We start from the raw sequence: 20,333 nt of genomic DNA, 5'->3' as shown, positions 1-20,333 counted from the left end.
GGCAGCCTTCTGCAGCCTGGTTGTCACCTCCGCGTGGTTCCCATCGCCCCCAGGAGCTCCGGGGAGCACAGCCCGGTGCTCGGTGCCGCAACCAGGACCGGGCTCGCAGGCAGCCCAGGGAGGTGAGCTGTGAGATGTGAGCTGCCAGCCTCAGCCGCCACCACCAGCCACCATGGTGGTGCCTCGCCTGGCCCTGCTGTGGAGTTTCTGCCTGCTCAGTGATGGGCAAGAAGACACTTTCATTCAACAAGCAGTGTTTGTGGTTTTTTTTAAAGACAATTTACCAGTCCTGGAAACTCCACTCAAAAGAGGTGTTCCCAAGTGCAGCTCTGGCTTTGTAGTTACACTTTGTTTGGATAAAACTCAAATTTAGCATTTTTCTCCCCTAAGTGAATCTTTTAAGGCAAATATTCTGCTTGCTGAATTGTACCCTAGGGCAAACAAATGGGGCAGGTGACAGTGGAAGGACGGACTTTTCAGTAAAATCAGTAAAATCAGGAAGTATTACCCACAGAGTGCTGCTGTTGGCAGCTGGGACTGTGAACCTGACCTTTGGCTTTCTTGGCAGGGTAAGCAGGTGACATGGCTGCAGGAGCTGGAAGGCAGGCTGGAGGCTGCTGAATCTCCACGCTGCAGGTACCGAATGCAAGGGCAGTGGCAGGTGGGATGGGACAGGCTGTGTCCAGCACAGAGGGCTCCTCAGTGGACATGTCAGGGGAGTGTCACCAAGGGCAGGTGTGACAGCCCAGCACAGGGACAGCTGCTGGCACAGACACAAGGGTCACTGCATTGCTCTGCTGTCACCTTGTCATGGGGCAATGCCTGTGCTGGGGGGCTCAGGGTCTCTGGGAGACAAAAGTGAAGGTTTGCTCTTATTTATTCTGAGTCCTAGTTGGAATAAAAACCAATAATAAGTGCACTTCCTGATGCAGGAAGGACAGGTTTGGTGTTTCTGCCCCAGTTACCTTCTCTGAACCTTGTCCCCTCTGCCCACGTTTCAGGGAAGGGAACAGGGCAAGTTTTCTGGAGTGCCACAGCTTCCCCATGCCTGGTACCTTGTCATATCTGTGCTCTGAGCCCTCTGTGTGTGAGCAGCTGCTGCTCATGCTGCTGAGGGAAGCAAGGGAGCATCATCAGAGCCTTGGGGACAGTGGGCATGTGGGCAGGCAGGGTCCCCCCACCTGGGAACTCTGTTCTTCCCAGCTATGCCCAGGTGGGAGGAGGTGGAGTGGTTCTCTGCCTCAGCCAAATTTCCCCTGCCTGTGCAGAAGTCTTGGCCCAGCTCCTTCCAGGAGCCTGAAACACACCTCAGACAGCCTGAAATCCATCCCAACGAGCCCCCTCCAAATCCCCTCTCTTCCCTCTGTGCTGCATTGCCAGCAGCAGTGAAAAGGACACGATGGGAAGCACACCCTCCTCTGAAAGTATAGGGGGAATTTGGTATTTTAAGAGAGAAATGAAGAGTACAAACACAGCTGGCTGAATTATACTGTGGGTCTGCATGCTCTGGTGAGGAGAGCATGGAGGTTCCTGGAGTGAGGGCCATAACACCCTTTTCTAATCAAATGGAATGGAAAGGAAAATGAAGAAAAGCAAAATAAATGTAGTCTTCTGTGTAGTTCTGGCTAATGAGTTTTGGTTTTGCATTGCCAGCTCTGCCAGTGGTGGCGAGGTTCCATCCACGGACGATGGAGCTGAGGAGCGCTGGGCACCAAGCAAAGCCACCAGTGTCCCCAGGCCAGCAGGATGAGCCCCCAACCCCATGCTCTTCCTTATCAGCTGAAGATGAGGAAAGTGTCTATGGCTTCCTCTGTCCAAGGAGCAGCAATTGCAGTGCTGAGGATGAGCCTGGTTATGAGCTGATCCATGACACATCCTTGCTGTTCCTCTGGGGATCTTTTCCCAGGAGAAGCAGGAGGCAGCAATCAAGATTTATCAGCCTCACGCAGGGACCTGCAGGGCACAGCAGGGATGCTGCAGGCCACAATAAATTTTTCAGCAGCAGTGAAGAGCTGGCCTTTGGTGAACATTCCCAGACAAAGCCTGGGCACGTGCTCAGGCACAACGAAACAGAGGAGCTGGGGCTGCTCAGGGCAGACCTGGGGAGAGCCCACAATGCCTTGGATTGCAAGGAAGATGACGTTAATGTCTTCCCTGTGTCTCCTGGGGAAGTGAAGGCATGTCCTGGACATCTGGTAAGTGTTCCACATGGTGGCTGTAGGTGCCTGTTCCCTGTGCCCCATTCCCTGCTCCCTAGAGGTGCCCAGCTGGTCCTGAGGTTGGGATGCTCCGGCAGACATGGATGCTTTGTCTTCTCTTTTCTTCTAAACCCCTGCTTTAGACTGGTGATGTGCAGTTCAAATCCAGTGTGTTAAGTTGCCTTTGTATACTTTAACAGTTGGTCTTACTACCCTGAGAGGTTTCTGCCCAAATAGGAACTGGATTTCTGTTCATCCTGGTGTGGTGGCCAAGCAGAGCAGGAGTGTGCCAGGGGTTCAGGGCAGAATGTGTTCCCCCAAGGCCCTGCAGGGAGGAGAAGCCCCTTGGGCCAGGGGAACTGGCACCGGCTGTTTTCCTCTGTGTTTGATCTGGGCATTGTGGGCTTTTCTCTCAGCTCCTCCTGTGCCTGTGGACCCAGAGGCTCCTGGCTGGGCTCCCTCACTGCAGTGTCTGTGCTCCTTGGGCAGCCTGTTTGTCTGTCAGGTCCCAGTGACACCTCTGTACCCCTCTGAGTCCCTGCGCTTATAAGAAACTCATGAGAGCATAGTGCCCCTCAAGACATCTGGTCCTGGTTATTTGGGCTGCAGGGAGTTCCAGGCTCCAGAGCCCTGGAGCAGAGCAGCTGTGGGGGCCAGTGGAGCCATTGGAGCAGCCTTGTCCCCATGGCTGTTCTCCTTCCCCATCCCTGTCTCTGTTCTTGTGCTTCCCACAGCAGCTGCTGCTGCAAGGCAGGAGCCTGATAAGCTCATTGATATCTACAGGAGAAAGGCAAAGGGTGAATTTCAGAGCTCAGCAAGAACTGCTGGAATTCACCAGGATTGTTTTCTGGTTCTTTTCAAGTATTTTTCTGGTGTTTTGTGTCACTGTCTCAGGATCATAAACAGAAAATGCAATTATTTATCCTGGGCACTGATTTAAATCCTTCCTCTCCCCATAACTCAGCCCTCCCTTAGCAAAACCCACGGGGCTGAGGTCTGGGCTGGGGCTGCTGCCTCTTCTTTCTCAGGGCTTTGGAATTCTTCCCAGAAGCAGGAACAGAAGCCCAAGACAGCCCAGCACAGGGTGTGGGGACAGCCTGCTCTGCACCCTGCCTGCAGCCAGGATCTGTCCCCAAAAAGCCTCTTCTACCTCTTGGTTCCCTTTGGGGTGGCTGCAGCTCAGCCCTGTGGCACAGGGCTGGGAGCATGATCCCTCTCAGGACCAGCCTGGCAGCCCCCACGGGGGCGAAAGGAATTCACTGTCACATAATGAGGCTTTGTGTGTGTGAGGGTTGGCATAAAGGGTTTTCTGAAGCTGCCTCAGAGCCTTTCCTGGCATCCCCAAAGAAGGCTGGCAGTGGCACGTGGCCCCTGTCCAGCCTGGAAATATCCTGGGGTGTGGTGCCCGGGAGAACGGGATGGGCACTTGGTGTCCCTGAGCATGGAATGTCTCTCCTTGTCCATGCCTGAAGGAAAGCTCATCTTTGGGCAGTAGTTTTGACTGGACAGGTGTCAAGAGAAGATGTGCCTGATGCTGTTTGCTGTAAATGTGCTCTGGTGCTCCTGAGAGGGAGGAGCACCATGTCCCTGCCAGCCCCCACTGCTGCTGCCTGCCCATGCCCTGAGCCCCCTCAGCTCTGCTCTTGGGGTACCCACAAAACCAGCCTGGCTCCGGTGGGGTTTGACAGCAACCCCAGGCTCTGAGGGCACCTGGGGAGCATCTCCTACCACTTGTCTCTGCATTGTGGTGGAGCCAGGCAGTGGGTCATGGTGGCAATCCTCTGGACACCCCAGAGTGCTGCAGTGTGACAAACTGGGTGCAGGTGGGCCTGCAAAGACCCCTGGGTCCTGTCACCTCCATGCTCCCACCTGCTCTGGGGCTGCATGCTTGGAGCTATCAGGGGATTTGATATTGATTGCTGGCACCCAGGAGCTGTCGAGTCCCCCATCCTGTGTCCCAGTCCTGATGCCATGTCCCCAGCTCTGCCCAAGAAGCTGCACTGGACAGGGTTTACCTCTGGATTTGGGTAAGGGAAAGTTAGTACACGAATGGCCCAACCCTCCATGAGTGAAGGGAGATGTGAATTCATGCTGGGATTCAGCTTGCAGACACCTGCCCTTGAGGGAGCCAGCACTGCACCTGACAAGATTCCTCTGTCCTGGGAGTTAATCCCAACCCTTGGCCAGAATTAGGGCTGGGATCCTCCCCAGACAGCAGCTGTTACCAGAACTATGTGCAAAAATACCCAAGGAGCTCATATGAAGTTTATTAAATGGCATTTCATGGTGCCAGCCAGAGGAGGAGGTGTCCCTGTCACCTTTGGTTGTTCTTTAGCTGCTGAGTGTGCTGTCAGTGGCAGGTACCAGGGCTGAGGGTGAGTGTGAATGTGAGTGCACACATGTGCTGCCAGCCCTCCCCATGCCACCACGGGAGCCTCCCTGCTCCAGCTAATAATAAGAGCTGCTGCAATTCCTTGGGCTGCTCTGGTGCCTGCCTTGGGGGCAGGGGATTAATGTCCCAGGATTAATGTCCCAGCCAGGCTCCAGCAGCTCAGTGCTATTCCCAGGGGTAGGAAAAACTGCCTGGTGAGCATTCTGCTTATGTCCCCTTTTGTACTTAAAAATGCAGCCTGATTTATATTTCTTGCTTTCACAAAGGCATCTTGAAGGGAACTAGAGAGCAGCAGCAGGAGGTTTTTACTGGAGTCCTGCATAGGAATCTCTGTAAATACCCCCAGACAGTAACTCTCGGGTGCTTGAATATGAATTGAGTTAACACTGAATGAAAATATGGCTCTCAAAAAAATCTGTTTCCTTCTGTATCACTTGTGTCTATTTGTAATTTGCATATCTTGTCTACAGTATCTCAAAAATGTCACCACTTCAGTTATGCTCTTTTAAGTGCATTTAAATAGCCCCATGCTGAGCACAGCCCAAGGCCCCTGTTGAGCTCCCAAGTCTTTCTGGCTCTGGGAATTGGGGTGGGAGCACTCCCCAGCTGGTGCAGCAGAAATTCCCTAGAACTATCATGGACTGGTTTTTTTTTTCAGTGAAACTGGGAGGTTTTACCAGTCTGTGAGGATTAGTCAGCTGCAAAGTTTGTTTGGTTTTGTGTGTGTGCTAAATCAGTCGGTGTTTGTGAATTCTCTCACTGGTGTTTGCAAACTGGAGCATCCTGTGTGGGGAAATGCACAGAGCCGTCTGTGCCAGGACCCCTCTGGGGACAGGGAATGCAGGAGGCTTCCTGCAGACCCCGGCTTGTCTCTGGGAATCCAGCACACATCTGGGCTAAGCAAAAGTGTCACTGGCTTCGGAGGGTGACGCTTCAGCAGGACACAAGGGCCACCAGTGCTGGGAGAGGGGACATCCCACTGTGCTGCCCCAGCCCTCAGGAAGGGGCATTCTGAGGGGATGCCATGGGCCTGGCTGGCTGCTCCATCCCTGTGGGATGGGGCATCGATGCCTTTGGCCCCGGGAGGCTCTCCAGGGTACTGCCCTGCTCATCCAAGCGCTTCCTTCTGCCGCAGGAGCTGCACGTGGGGATTAAGTAATTGCCTAATTGCCCGTCCCAGAGAGAAGCTTTCCCTCAGGGCTGGAGCTCCGGTGCAGCCTGTGGTTTGTGTGGCAATCCTCATCTGTCCTGAACCCTCCCAGTGTGCCCATGCCCAGCACATCCCACCCGGGTGCTACTGGAGACTGGAGCATATCTGGATTATTTTAAACGAGGAGCTTTTTAATGGAGAAGCAGCGGTGGCAAGTGGGCAGGGGGCTCACAGGTGGCATGGGGCAGCTGTAGGACTGTGGGGATCTGGGCAGTGTCTTCTGCTGCCCCTGAGCATCTCTCAGCTGCCTTCCTGTGGTCTGCTCGTGGTGGTGCCTCTTTGGTGCCATCGGAGACATTTGGCCTCTTGGGCTGGAGCTGGGCACCGAGCTCTGAGCAGGGCTGGCCCCACAGTGCAGCCCCTGCCCTGGGCAGCTGTGGGGTGCCGTGGGGTCCTGTGTGCTGGCCCTTGCTAAGCACGGCCCTCGCTCGGGGGCACACAGAGGGGTTCAGCCCTGTCCTTGCCCTCTCTGCCTCCCCACCGGGGGCTGCAGTTTCCCCGCCTTCTCCCTCCCCCGTCCCTGTCTCACCGCCCTCGTGGTGTCACAGTCCCAGCACCGCCAGCACCCGCCCCGTGTCCGGCGTCGGGAGAAGAAAAGGGTCCCTGTTCCCGCTGTGCTAATGGGGAAACGCCAGCTCGGCGGGAGCTGCGCCCTTCCCAGCCTCGGGAAATGCCTGTGCCCGGCGGAAAGTGGAAAATCCCCGTGTGCCGCCGGCTCGGGGCTCGGCTGGCCCGGGGGAGCCCCCGCTCACAGCCCGCGGTGCCAGCGCGGCTTCTGTGGCTGCGGGGACCTGGCCTGGGCTGGCACTGATCCTGGGCGACAGCCGCCAGAGCAATAGCTCATCGGCACACAGAAATAGCTCCGGCCCTGGACACGGGATCCTCCTTCCAGGGAATGATCGGTTGTGGGGAGAGGCTGTACCTGTCCTCCTAAATACCGGCCCTGTCCCGTGACTTTCGGAGAAGGCGGGATGCGTGTGGTGGTGCTGGGGCTGGTTGGTGACATCCTGGTGTCTGTCCCGGCTCCGGGCAGCAGTGGGCAGCTCTTAGTGAATGTCTACAGGGTGGCAATTTCCTTAGAATCAGCTTCTTAAAATTAACTCAGGTTTAAAATGGGTTCTTATGTGGGTCTGAGGAGGATAGTGACACATGCACATGCACACGCACATATTTATTTATAGAATGAATGGATATTGCTTTTGCTTGTCCTGTAAGCTTGTCTGCAGAGTGGGTACATTAGGAATTTTGGGATGAGCCAAATGCAGCAGTGGGGTCATTCCCCTGTCCATTCAGCAGAAATACCCATTTGGTGTGCACAGCTCCTGCCACTTCCCCATGGATCCAGTCCCCAGGAGCTATTCCTGCCGAGGATAGTGTCCTGGCACGCTGAGGAAGGATCCAAGATGTAGCATTACTGGAATGCTTTTGGGATGACCGGGTAGGAAGAAGCTACACAAGTATGCAGAAACCGCTGTGGTTTGTCTCCCAGGCCTGGGAATGAGACAGCCTGCTTCTATTTGTGCTAGCTTGGCTTTTTTAGCTTCTGGAGGAAGTGGGAGAAGGACCCGATGCCACTGGAGCCAGCAGGGGCAATTCTCTGGGTCCTGGCAGGGTTATGGCTGAAGCAGCAGGGCCAGTCCTGCCCCAGAATAACGCACAGTGCTGAAGAGTGAGCCTCTGATGGGAAGAGGAGCCCAGTGCCACCAAGCCTGGCAGTGCCTGCCTCTCTGAAGGGACAGTCCCTCCTGTCACAGCTGCCTTCAGCCTCACCCTGATGTCCCAGAGCCTGTAAAATCATTAAAGAGTCTCCTTGGACTCCTCAGAATGACAATGGCAGAGCCTTTCACTGTGCTGGCAGTGCCTCTCTGTGTCCTGGCCATGGTGGTGGTCCCCTGGCAGCCTCAGCCCCAGGGCAGCAGTGCCCAGCGAGCTGAATGGGGGTGTCTGGCAGTGAGCAGTGCCCCAGATGCCTTCATCCCTGCAGGGGACTATTAGCAAGTCCTTGGGGTAATACTGCAGCTCTTGGTGGGTGAATTACTGAGGGTGGGCAGCAGCGCTGGGCTTTAAATCCCGTGGGGAAAATCCCTGCTAGAAGAGGTGACCCTGGTGGGCAACGTGCCACAGAGGTGAGACTGTCCAACCCTGGGTTTTTGAGGGATGAGAAAAGAGTGGTGTACAAAGCTTGTGCTGCCTTGGAGTCCCCAGCCCTGCTGGGGACATTACTGGCCCAGTTACACCAGCAATGCAGGGGACAGGGTGAGGAGGTGCAGCTGGTGCCAAGGCTGGGAGCAGTGCCAGAGCCTGCTGAGGAATGAGTGAGGGGGAGATGGAAGGAGGCAGCTGGAGCCGGCGCCGGGACTGCTGCTGCCTGTGAGCTGCTGCTGGGGCCATGGCAGAGCTGTGCCAGTGCCAGTCCAGGGCCCTGGTGCTTCTCAGGTCTGCTGGATGCTGGATACTGGCAGTGCCTCATACCATCCTCCCCAGGCAGGTACATCTGACAAGGCTGTGCCATGGTCTTCCCTGCTTTTTGTGCTTGCCTTCTCTCTCTTATCCTTATGTTTTGGGGCCCCACACCCGGTTCTGGCCTGCCCTGACACGTGGCACTGGACACAGCTGCCACAGGCACCAGCTGCTGGGGGTTGGGTAGAGACGTGTCACATCCAGAGCAGAACCATTGTGCTCTGGCTTGTGTTCCTCCTGCAGGTCCTGTCAGAGTGGAGCTGACACCAGCCCGAGATGGGCAGTGGGCAGGTACCATCCCACTGTAGAGCCTGATGCCAGTCCAGGGTGTGTGACAGCCACCAAGTGTCCTTTGGAGTAGGGCTAGCGCAGACTTCACTGTGGATCTGCTTGCCCTTGCTCCTTCTGAACTGCTGACACAAATCACCAGTTTTGGGGGTGTTCTTTTGTGCCTGCAGGAAGAATCCTGGCCTGAGGGGCTGTGAGTAGGGTGCTGGCACAAATGTTTGTGACTTGACCTTTTATTGTGGCGCTTGTGAAGGAATGATGTTTGCAGAAGGCAGATACGGAGCTGGGAATAGCTGGAATAAAGGGCTCAGACCTATTTGATGGCTGGGGGGATTCCCTCGGGTTGTTTGCCCCGATTGGATCCCACCAGCAGGCTGGCCTTGCTCTGCTGTGCCCGTGGTGAGGCCAGCAGCACCTGAGCACGCAGGGATGGCACCACGGCTGGGTACACCTTGTGCCTGCAGAGGGAAGCGCCGGGAGCTGCCAGCCGGCTCGGGCAGGACCGGAGTGACAATCTGAACCGTCCAGGGTTTGGGTTTCTAACGTCCTACATGTGCCTTTGACAGCCAAAATCCCCCTTCTCCTGCTCTGGAGTGTCGGTCACCCCTCGCCCCTTCCCACTGCCTGGGAATGGGAGCAGCTCGGGTGCGTTCCAGGCAGGAAGGAAAGCCTGGAGCTGTTTAAAACTCGCAATCTTCGGGGAATTTCAATCGCGTCCAAGCCCGTTCCCAACCAACTGAATAACGGTGCAGGGTTTGAATGCTGGCCCGCCTCCGCCGCTGCCGGCCGCTCCTCCCTCCGCGCCGCCCGCACCGGGCTCTGCCGGCTCCGCCGCTGCAACGCTGCCATGGGGGTGCCGGGGGGGGCTCTCCCCGCCGCCAGGGGCAGCGCCGCTCTCTAAGGGGGTCTGCCGGGCCCCCCGGCACATCATGCCATTGCTGGACTTCTTCTGGGCTTGCTTCAAAAGAGCCAAGGTAGGGGAGCGCTGCCCCGCGGTGTCCGTCGCTGACACGCTCCGCTTTGCGAAGCCTCTGCAAGGGGCGCCTGGGACGCGTCCCCGGCGGGGTTCGGCTTCTTCGCGGTGTCGGCGTCTGCTCCGGGGGGTGTCGTGTCCGCGAGAGGGTTTAATTTTGGCTGGGCCGTGTGTAGGTGCGCTGGTCCCTGTGCCCTGAGCTCGCCCGCTGCCCTTTCCTGGGTCACCGTGTCCTGGCAGCGACAGCCCTGGGCGGGCAGGGGGCTCTGCCCGCCGAGCTGGGCTCTGTGTTTGTGTGTGTGTGTGTGTGTGTGTCTGTCTGTCTGTCTGTGTTTTTGAGTGTGTGTGCACCCTCAGCCCCCCGAGGTGGTCAGCCCATGCCCGGAGGGTCCTTCCGTGCCTGCCTGTATGGCGTGGCCGGGCTGGGACATCCTTCCCAGCCCAGAGGCTCAGGTCACCCGTGGCGTGGCTGTGGGACCGTGGCCAACCTGGAGGGTCAGGGCAGCTTGAGCAGGATGACAAAGGAGCAGCAAGGCCAAGGGCCCCCAGTATTTTATTTCCTGCAGCAGCAGTTCTCATGGCGTGACATCTGAGATTTTTCTCTAGGGTTTAATTCTTCATCTGCCACCTTAATAACAAACAACTCTCCCTGCCTCCTCCTGATTACTGTTGGTTTATTGTGTTCCAGCCCATGCAGTGTGGTGGGAGGTGAGCTGGGGAGATTGTGGAGTTATAGTTAGTGTGAATTTCAGGAGTTTCAGATTGGGAAAAGCGTTAAAATCCCTTTTCAGACAGTGCTGTACACCAGGCTGTGCTGAGTGAGTGGATCTGCTGTGGTGAAATGAATGTGGAATGCACGCTGTCCCCCCGGGCTTTCAGTGCAATGCTTAAAATAGTTGAGTCTAAAAATGACATTTGTGAAATTCATTGGTAATATTAGTGGCTGTCTTGTCCCTGCTGTCTCATCCCCGCTGTCTCTGGAGAGCTTAGCTGTCCTCATTAACCCTGTTTGTCCTGTGTGCTGCGTGTTGGCATTGCCATCATACTGGTGGTGGCACGGACAGTGACACCGAGTCCTGCATGGCCACTGGCACAGCTGCAGCTTGGGATGACTCCAGCCTGGCCTGCACAGGCTCTGGTGCCCACGGGTTTCAGCCTCCTTGGAAGCACCCAGCAGTCCCCTGCCTACAGCCCATCTCTTTAGCCCAATGTGGGGTCTAGTGGCCCAGCCGGCCAGGCCACCACCCTCCTGGTTGCCTTCAGTGGCCTCCTGTAGGGCTGAGCCTTCTGCTTCAGCCTGGACCCTCTCTCCTCCCCATGCCAGCACTGCTCAGCTGCTCAGCTGGTCACCACCAACAGGCGAGGAATTCTCACCTTCCTTGCTGAGGAATTTCTTGAACAGGGAGAAACGTGCTGGGCTCTGTCTGTGGGATTAAAGCTTTCCAGGCTAAATGAAGTGGATCTTGGCTGGTGGAAGATTTCATGGGAAAAGGAAGGTGTGGGAACAGATTGGGCAATGCCAAAGGATCCAGAGGAGCTGGATAAGGGCACGCTTTGAGGTCCAGCGATGACTCCAGCCCTGGTGATGGCACCCCTCGGGCAGGCAGTGCTGGGGAAGCACAGCAGCAGGGACATGGTTAAGCCTGGCTTCCCTGGGCCAGCTCAGCCCTGCTGCCCCGGCAGGAAGAGGGGTCCCGGGGTCCGTGGGAAAGCCGGGCTCGTTCCACGGCGCATTCCTGCGGTGATCCCGCCGTCACCTCCGGCCGTTCGCGGGGCAGCAGCACTGCAGGGGCTCAGTCTTCACCCAGAGAGGGACTGGGGAGCCTCCTGGGCTCTGGGCTCACCTCGGGACCAGGAATGGGGACCTTCTGCTGCTCCTCCACTCTGCAAAGTGCTGCTGTGTCCCAGGTGCTGCCAGGCCCTGCTGTGAGTCCCGTTTTCCGTGGCTTCCCTCAGGAGCCGGGCTGGTGGGTGCCAGGTTTGCCATCTTTGCCCGGTGCTCAGGGCCCTTGGGAGTGGCAGTGGTGTTTTACAACCAGTGGGGTGATGCCCTTGGGAGAAGCCTTGTCCAGGGCCCCAAGCATCATTGCTTGTTCCAGCAATGCTGGTCAGCACTGCTGGTCTCAGGTCACTTCTGGGCCCCGGGGAGCTGGAGCAGGGACCGAGCCCAGATGTGAGGGGCAGCATTCCGCAAATGTGAGAATCAAAATGATAAAAAAAATTATTTCTATTTTTTTTCTTCCTTTCTTTTCACAGAAATTCACGTTGTTAGAAGATAAAAAAGATGCAGGTAAGCTGCAGCAATAATCTTTGGGGCAGGAGTGCCCTTGCTGTTAAACAAGGGCAGGTGAGCAGGGATCACGGGAAAAGAAATATCCCCTTGCTGGGTTCTTCTGCCAGCAGTGTGATTTTTTTCCCCCAAAACTGTTATTTTCAAGAGAAAATATTTACAAAGGGACTTTGGTTCCTTTTCAGGTCCTCTTGTCTTTGTGGTGAGCAGCTTTGTGCTCAGCAGATAATCCCATGGGGAGCCCCAGAGCCTTGGCACTGCAGTGCCATGGGCAGGAAGGGCACCCCTGGCTCAGAGACCCTTGGCTTTGTGTGTCTGGGGTGTCTCACCCATGACTGTGGGGCAGGAGGGACTGGCAGTGCAGCTGCAGGCTGATCCTGGGGGTTGGGGTTGTGCACGGCTGCTGCTGCCCTGATCCAACCTCTGTCAAGGTGGGGGCACAGGTTGGGCATGGGGCTGCCCTGCCATGAGGGGTTTGTGGGTGCTGGGGAGGCTGGTGGAGGTCTCTGGGAGCAAGAGGAGGAGGAGGAGGAGGAGGAGGAGGAGGAGGGGGAGGAGGTGTGCCAGCAGGACCAGGAAGCAGGGATAGGGATGGGGCTGTGGCAGGGCGGCAGAGGAGCCTTTCCTCATCCCTCCATTGGTGCCATGGAGGTCTTTGTGCAGTGACACCTCCATGTCAAACCCGTCCCATCCTACACAGGGTGCCCTGTGGCCATGGCTCTGGTGGCCCTGGTGGCCCTAGAAGTGGAGGGACATGGAGCTGGGGTAGTTCTGCTACTTTGGACACAGGGCTCAGGACACGCCCCGTGGATGGTGGCTCTGGTGTCGGAGGTGGGGGCAGTGGGGCTGCCCACACTGCTGGCTGGAGCCTTGGCATCATGGAAAGGGAAATCCACTGTGCAGGGAGTCCATGGGATGTGCCTGGGGATCTCCAGGCAGTTCCCTGCCCAAAGGGTGGTGCACTGAGGGCCTCTTGTTCTCATGCACATAAGGGTGAAGTGAGCTCTGAGTCTGGCTGGTGAGAGCCCAGAGCACAGGAGAGCTCTGGGTAACAAAAGGTGCTTTGTTAGAGAGCCCCAGAGGTGACTTGGGTGGTCTCTGGCCCTTGCATGGGAGAGATTAAGAACATAAAAGTCAAGAGTTAAAGAGCCCTGTGGAAGGGAAGGCTCCTATGGATCACGCTCTGACTGGGATTCTGAGGCAAAAAATGTTTATAGGTTCCCCTTGGTTAAAACTGCCTGTAGAATCCAGGTCTCTCCTGATGAAGGCTCAATGAGACTCAAATGACCCCAGTTGACACTTGCCTGTCACATGTCCCTGTCCCAGCTCTGGCTGCTGGAGGGATGCTGGGTGGCCATGGGCTCTGGGGGCAAGAGGAGCAGGAGCTTCATGTCCTGAGCAGGAGCCTTGTGTCCTGAGCAGCTGCAGAGTTTCTCACTGTGGGATTTGTCACCTGTGACTTGATGTGATGATGGGGTCATAGCAGTTCCTGGTGTCACTGTGACCTGCAGCAGTGCCTGGGGCAGGCTGCAGTTCTCCTTTTCCTATGGATTACACTGGACAGGAGCAAGCCTGCAGGGAGGTTGTGCCCTCCACTGGGAATGGGCCAGGGCAGGTGCCTGCTGTCCTCTTCACCCATTGTCCCCAGAAGATGCTCAAACAAAGGGGGCATTCAGGCCATGCGCTTGGGGACACCATTCCCTTCCCTTATGATGATTTTCAGTCTCCTTGGATGGGTGGCACGAGGACCTCAGCTCCCAGCACAGTGGCACAAGGCAGGGTGGAGATGGTTCTGCTTTATCTCAGCAGCTCTTAGCAAAGTGTCTCTTATATAAATTCCCAGAGCTTGTCTCTGACTTTCCCCCTTCAGCACTGCTGCTCTCCCAGCACACCTGGCAAACTCCCTGAGCTGCTTTCCAGGCAAGGACAGACTCACTCCCAGCCCCTGTTTGGAGCTGTGGTTGTGCTGCCACAGCCCCTTCCCTGAACATTGGCTGGATGAGGTCACTGTGGCATTGAAACGCCTGGGTATGCCATGGCAGCTCCTGCAGCAGTGATGGTGGAAAAGAACTTGGATTTCATCTGCTTTCTTGGAGGTGATGTTCCAGCCATGGAGCACATGGGGACTCCTGTGTCCCTACTCTCCCTCCTGCTGCCCTGTTTTGCATCAAAGCCCTCTTGGCCCACCCTGCAGTCCCCTTGGCTGCATGGGACACAGAGCCCCTGCAGAGCCCCAGACTGAACCACTGGAACAATCCCAGCTGGGTCAGGTTTCCATGGATTTCCTAACCCTTTGTTTCCACTCCAGCATTCACTTCCCATGTATTGTTCTGGACTGAGCAGAAAGGAAAAGCTTGAAGAAAGGAAAGGCTCACAGCCTGGCCATGCACCTGAAAACTGCATCCTCAGAATAAATTCCTACCAAGAGCAGCACCAGACCCCTCCAGAAAGGATTGGGAAGTCAGAGCAGGGGCTCCTCTTGCTGCTCAAGGACAGGGACGGAGCTGGTGGCTCCTGCCAGCACTGCCAGACAGTGGTGTCACAGTGGTGACATTGCAGCATTTCAGGGTGGGCTCCTGTGGCTGGATGTGGTAAACTAACAGGGAAAAGCAGCACAAGGGACTCGGCTGAACTTTTGCCCCTGCATGAAATAATAAGGTTGTATTTACTCAGCATCTGGATCACCGAAAATAACCTGCTAAATTTAGCTGTTGTTGATGTGTTGTCACAGCTGAGCTGTTCTTCTCTCCTTGCACAAAAATCTCCTGCACTGGCTTGGTGGGCTTGTGGCCTGAGCACGAGGCCCCTGTTCCTCACCTGACCTGAGCCCGTGAGTGTGGTTCCCTGGGTTTGGGGGGAGAAGCAGAGACTGGGATCTGGTTTTGTCATTGTCTGAATGTGTTGGAAGGGAGAGGGGCTGGGGACTGGCAAGTCCTGGGTGTGCAAGGGCTGCTGCTCTTGGCACTGGGGCCATGCTCTGGCTGTGGCATGAGAGCCAGCCAGGGAGATCAGAGGGGACCCATGGAGTGAGTGGGATGCTGGATGTGGCAGCAGGGACCCATTCTGGGCATTTCTGGAACTCCTTGAGAAACTGCTGCTCTTACATGGTGGAAAAGGCAGTCATGGGGCTGGGTGTGGGTCAGAGCGCTGGGAAGTAGAAAAGCTGAACCGAATGTGATTATTTGTGGTTTTAGTGGGACATGTGATGAGGGGATTCTGTGCTGCTCCTTCCTCTTCCTCTTCCTTGCCCTCCTGGGTTCTGGCTTGGCTGGTGAATCACCAGTTCTCATTCTTGTGTCCCTCTGCCTGTAAAATTTTTGTAGCTTTGACCCCCTGATTACTGCTGCAGTGACAGAGACCCCTCCCCCAGCTCAGCTCCTTCCTTCTGGGCTTTAATTCCAGGGCTGGAAGTTTTCCCATTTCCTGTAGCTAACAAAATACAGATTCCCCCCTCTGGACAGCAGGATCCGCTCACAGGTTGGGGGATTTTCTTTGAAGGCCAGAAAGGAAGAGCCTGGGTTAGAGAGAAGGTTTTTCTGTGTTCGTGAGCTTCAGAGCACGTGGGAAGTGCAGGGAACGAGCTGGGAAAAGGCCCCTTTAGCCACCTCTTGCCCAGAGCGTCGCCAAGTTTTTCCCATGACAGCAAGGAGTGACTGAGACTGGCTGGAAAGTAACTGCAGGCAGGAAAGCACATTTCTATCTGCATCCTCGGGTGGTTTGCATGAGACTGAAAGGAGCTAGAGGGAAGTTCCGAGTGTGGTCATTTCCCTGAAATTATCATGAGAAAATACACTGAAAACTGGCAGAAAGGTTTGGCTGGGCAATGGTTTTCTTTGGTCAGAACTTTGACATGCAAACTGCTTTAACTATCACAGGAGGGTAATCCTGTGCCTGAAGTAGCCCCTCAGTCCTTCTGGGTAAAGTTGATGCAAAGGGAGCAGGCATGGGGCTGTGGCAGCCTCCTGGGTTTGTGTGATGCTCATGGGAGTTTGTTTTCAAAGCCCGAGAGGTCAGATGGGGGAAAAGCCGTGTGAGGTATTGGCAGGCCAGTCTGATCACGTTAATTCCTTCCCTTCTTAATGAAGAGCCCCTGAGCCCTGCCCGGCGCGTCCGCAGGGCTTTGAACATTCGCCCGCCCCCAGGAGCGGAGGCGGCAGCGGAGCGGGGGTGACTCAGTTTTGGGAGGGTGCAGGTGGAACACGTGGCTCAGCATCACCTTCACCTCGGCCCCTGGTGATGCCCGAGCCTGGGGGAAGGGGCTGAGCGGGCTCCCAGGTGAGCGCCCGGGGGATGCTGCCGGCCCCGGCGGGGGGAGCGTCCACCGGGGCCAGCGGCTTCCTCGGCCGGAGGAGCGGGGAACGGGCGGAAGGGGAGCGGGCGTTCCCCGGGAGCGGCTTCAGTCCCGTGCCCGCATCCCGGCGGGGGAGGAGCGGCAGCTCGCCCGTCCCGCCGGAGCAGCGATGGGTCGCCGGGACGGGGCCGGGGTCGCGGCTCCGCGCTGGGGCTCCGGGCGCTCCCTGGGACTGCGGCTACGCCGCGCCGCGGCCGCGGCTCCGTGCGGGGGGAGACGGCGAGGGCGGGCAGGTGAGTGCGGGCCGGGGCTGCTGGGGCGAGCCCGGTGCGGGGGCTGCGAGCCGCCCGGTGCGGGGCAGCGCCGGGAGCGGGGCCGGCGCGTTCGCTGCTCGGCGGGCGGGGGGACGGGGCTGGCGCAGGGTGGGCTCCGTGCGTGTCAGTGCGGTGGGCGCAAAGGGCAGAGCGCAGACAGGGGATGCGGCTGAGGGGCGCGGGCTCTGCTTTCCGTCCAAACCCGAGCGATTTTGGTGGCGTTCTGGGCCGTGCCCGGCTTTCTGTCGTGTCTGAGTGATGCCGGTCCCAAAGCCGAGGCGGGGACTGTTCTGAGCCGACTGGTAAAGCAAATCATCCGTCCGAGGGTCGGTCAGGTGAAAAGAACTGCCACTTTTCATCAAAGAAAGAGCATTATTTTGTATTTGATAATGTTTTAATGATGCTTGTATCAGTCATCTTGTCAAGGCTGTGAAAATGCTTAAGGAAGTTTTTGTTCATTTAAAACTCCGGTGCTAAAACTGGTTTGATGTGGCTTGTAAAGATGCCTGTGATAACAGGGTGTGGGTAATGATCTTGAAAGCCATTTATTTTGGTTTGTGTGAAGGAGGAACGCCTGCTGCCTGGTTTCTCCGTCGGCTGTGATGCTTAGTGAACAATTCCACCTCACACCTGGAAACTCATTCTTTCTGCTGATAAATGATCCCTTCAAGAATGGCCCAAAACACACTGGGTGGACAGGGGCTATTTCTCAGGGATGAGTAGATAGTCTTAATTTGTTGTAGGCGAGGGGGAAGTGGAGTTCTCTAAAGATCTCACACTGTCAGACCCCGTGCCAGTGACATTGCCTGGCTCAGAGCTGGCACATGTGGCAAGTTGTAGCCCGGGGCTGTTTGCCCCATGGATCAGAGGGGACAGGATCTCCTGCAGGGGAAAGGAGATTGTTCTGGGATCATCCACATGAGAGTAGGGAGCACAGATCCTCTCTGGCGTCTCCTGGACATCTGTGGTTGCTCCCAGGAGCCAGCCCTGCCAGGAAGATTTTCACAAGATTGCTCATCATCCTGTCTCTTTTCACACGTGCTGGTAACCCTGTGCATGCTTCCAAGGATGGACCAGAATGGAAAACCACGTTCTTAGACTTGCAAAGCACTGCCCTTATTTTTGGGACCACAGCCCACTTGCCTTGCCATATGTCCCCCGAGCAGCCCTGCAGCCCCTTGTGCCCCTGCCTGCTGCAGCCAGGTCCCTGTGTGGGCTGGGGAGCAGGGCCCTCACCCTCCTCTTGGTGGGCCTGTCTGGAGGCAGGAGCAGCAGCAGATATCCCCCCACCCCTGATGTGATGAGAGGAAGCTCTGACTCGGGTGGGTGAGGCAGGAACAGTTGGATAATGGAGCTGGTTGCTCATCACTTGCCAGCGTTTTGCCTTCCAGGAGCTGGGGGCTTTCTGCTCTGCTCCAGCAGTGGCCACATAATCCGGATTCCTCGGATAAATTCCTGCTGTTTCTCCCAGATCTGTGGCTGCTGTTTTAATTGCCTGGAGCTCCAAGCCAGACACAGGACCCTTGTTGCACAAACCCAGCTCCATGAATGATGCTGTTGTGTGTGTCTCTGAGCTTCTCTTTTCCTCCCTCTCGCCCTCCTCCTTTGGAAGCCGGAGAATTCAGCACTGCTGAGATCCTGCCTGCTGTGTTCGTGCAGCTGGCAGCACGGCTCCAGCTGCCATTTCGGGTGTGCCAGTTGACCTCTTTCCCCTGATTTTCCTCTCACGAAGGACATTGAAGCCATCTTCCTCCTCTTGGCTGGTTTGCTCCCTTCCTGGTGGTGTGAGGCCAGTGCTGGAACATCCCTGTGGTCCTGGAAGCTCCACGTGGATGGGCAAAGATTGTTTCTGGGCTCTCTGTGCTGCAGATTCACTGCTGTTTTCAGGGCTGTTAGGGATGCCCTGTGGGCCTGGGGTTCCTTGTAGGATTTGCTGGGTACCCTGTGATTGGAAGGGCTGCAGTGGCAGCACCGGGGTGATGCTTTTAGGTCTGGGGACTGGGAAAAGCCAAAAGGTGTTCTGCACTAGGGCAGCTGGACAGAGATAAATGGGGCATCCCAAGGTGGGCAGGGATGCCAGTACAGGCTGGGCCAGCTCTGCCAGGGGGTGGCACCCTTCATGTGAAAATAACACGAGTTTTCTCCTGTTCTCCATCCACAGCAGTGGAAAAACAGGAGCCATGGATAATGCATTAGCAGGGCAGGAGTCCCCTGGCAGCTGGATGTGACACACATGCCCCAGACTCCATTGCCTATGGGTGCCTTTTGAGGCTCTGTTTGTATTTATGTGCCTGAAAGAAAACGGTAACCTTTTTTTCCCCCCATTTATTTGGGTTGTTGGAAAGGAGCAGCAGTGAAAAGGCTGTGGTGTGCCGGAGCAGGCTGTGTCCGGGGGGTGCCTGGGTTCCTCTTCTGCGGGGGGTTCCCAGCTGGAGCAAATGTGTTTTTTCCGTGGATTCGGAGTCGTTTTTCGTTCCTTTCCGCTGTTTCCTCGCTGTGACTCTTCCGGGGGTTTCAGGAGCCGGGGGCAGCAGACGGATCCGTGTCCCACGGGGCCGGGGGGGGGTCGCGCTTTGGGACCCCCGGGCCCCGCCTGGGAGCGGCCGCCCCCGCTGCCCCCGCCGCCGCTTTCCAGCTCAGCGTCTCCGCGAGATTTCCTGCTCTTGCCTCCACACCCTCCCTTGTTCCTGCTTCACGCAAGGAACGAGCAGAAAAATGCCTGAAACCTCTGAGCCCGGCGTTTTTCCAGTGGCCGTCACCGTACTGGGACCACCCGGGTGAAATAACCATCCTGGCTGTCCCCGGGGTGCTGGCTTTGGGAGTCAGCCAGCACGCCAAAGCTCTGCACCCGAAGTGTTTCCAGAGCCTCTGCGCACCCTCTGTCCCTTTTTGTCCCCTCCTCGGGGAGCCGGACTTGTGGGGGTCAAGGCTCGGCTGGGTCCTGACACCCGGATCCCGCTGACCCCTCCTCTGCCCGCGGGTCCTCACAGCCTAAATGACCTTCCAGTGATCCCCCCCGGATCAACAGCTTCTCCCTTTGCTGGGGCTGACCCCGGGGGGCACCGGCTGCCTGCTGTCACCCCCTGCCACCCCCTGCCCGCCCCTCGGGTCCAGCTGGCGAGCGGCTCTCACGCACAAAGCTGCGGGAGGAGTTTGTAGCCAACAAGAGGCGCATTGAGCAGCCTGTGCTGAGTCCCTTCCCTCCGCGGGGAGAGCCAGGGCAGGGGGGGCTGCGACAGGTTGGTGGGAGGAGAGTCAGGAGCTTGGGAAGGAAGGAAGGAGATGTGCCTCTCAGACTATGAAAACAATGGGGAAAAATCCTGTTTTTTAACTTGATTCTCCCGTGTCTGGAGCTTGGGCTTCTCTCCAAGCAGTGATTTCCAGAGGAAAGGTGGTTTATGGCATCCCTGCAATGTACCTGGTCTATCTCCTGCTTTTCTAGTCATCCCACCCCAGATCACTGCCTGCCTCCATCTCACCCTCTGCCTCCTCTGCCTCTACCTCCATGTTTAGGCTGGTGCTTCCTGACCTCCAGCCCTTTCACCTCTCATTACTCACAGAAATGTCATCTTTCAAGGCCAAAGCACCGTTTCTTTCTTTTAAGCACCATTTTTCCCTCTTGCAAATCACCTGTGGCTGTGTCCCTCTGGTGTGACGGGAGGTGTGGTCCAGAGCCAGGTTGTGAGGTGTGTGTGCCATGAAGAAGGTCCTCCTCACTCTGCCCTGTTGGATTAGGAACTACAGAGCAGTGCAAGGGAATTTTTGGGGACATGAGTCCCTGCGAGCAGCCCCACTACTCTTCTCAATGCCTCCCTGTGCCTTCCACCCCAACTGTTCCATCTGCTGGCTCTGACCAACAGGGAGAGCTGGGGACAGCCAGGTGTGTCCAGAAATTGTCCTGGGGCTCCTCTTTGTGG

General features: G+C 56.8%; 1 protein-coding gene across 2 annotated transcripts in view; it reads left to right on the top strand.

The window, feature by feature from the left end:
• The first annotated feature begins 9,364 nt into the window (after positions 1-9,364).
• Positions 9,365-20,333, top strand: part of STARD8 (StAR related lipid transfer domain containing 8) — a 41,802-nt gene continuing 30,833 nt past the window's right edge. The window contains exons 1-2 of one of the 2 annotated variants that reach the window (XM_018914405.3): positions 9,365-9,522; positions 11,778-11,811. In XM_018914405.3, the coding sequence (XP_018769950.1) occupies positions 9,478-9,522; positions 11,778-11,811 (79 nt within the window). In that variant the 5' untranslated portion in view covers positions 9,365-9,477. Of the gene's footprint in view, positions 9,523-11,777; positions 11,812-16,373; positions 16,396-20,333 lie in introns of those variants that run through there. The other variant, XM_030228970.2, reaches the window with a different exon arrangement.

Source organism: Serinus canaria, chromosome 4A, assembly GCF_022539315.1.
Source record: "Serinus canaria isolate serCan28SL12 chromosome 4A, serCan2020, whole genome shotgun sequence".
In the NCBI taxonomy this organism is placed as follows: Eukaryota; Metazoa; Chordata; class Aves; order Passeriformes; family Fringillidae; genus Serinus; species Serinus canaria.
Note: the sequence above shows the minus strand (reverse complement) of the source record. Positions and strands in the feature narration are given on the sequence as shown.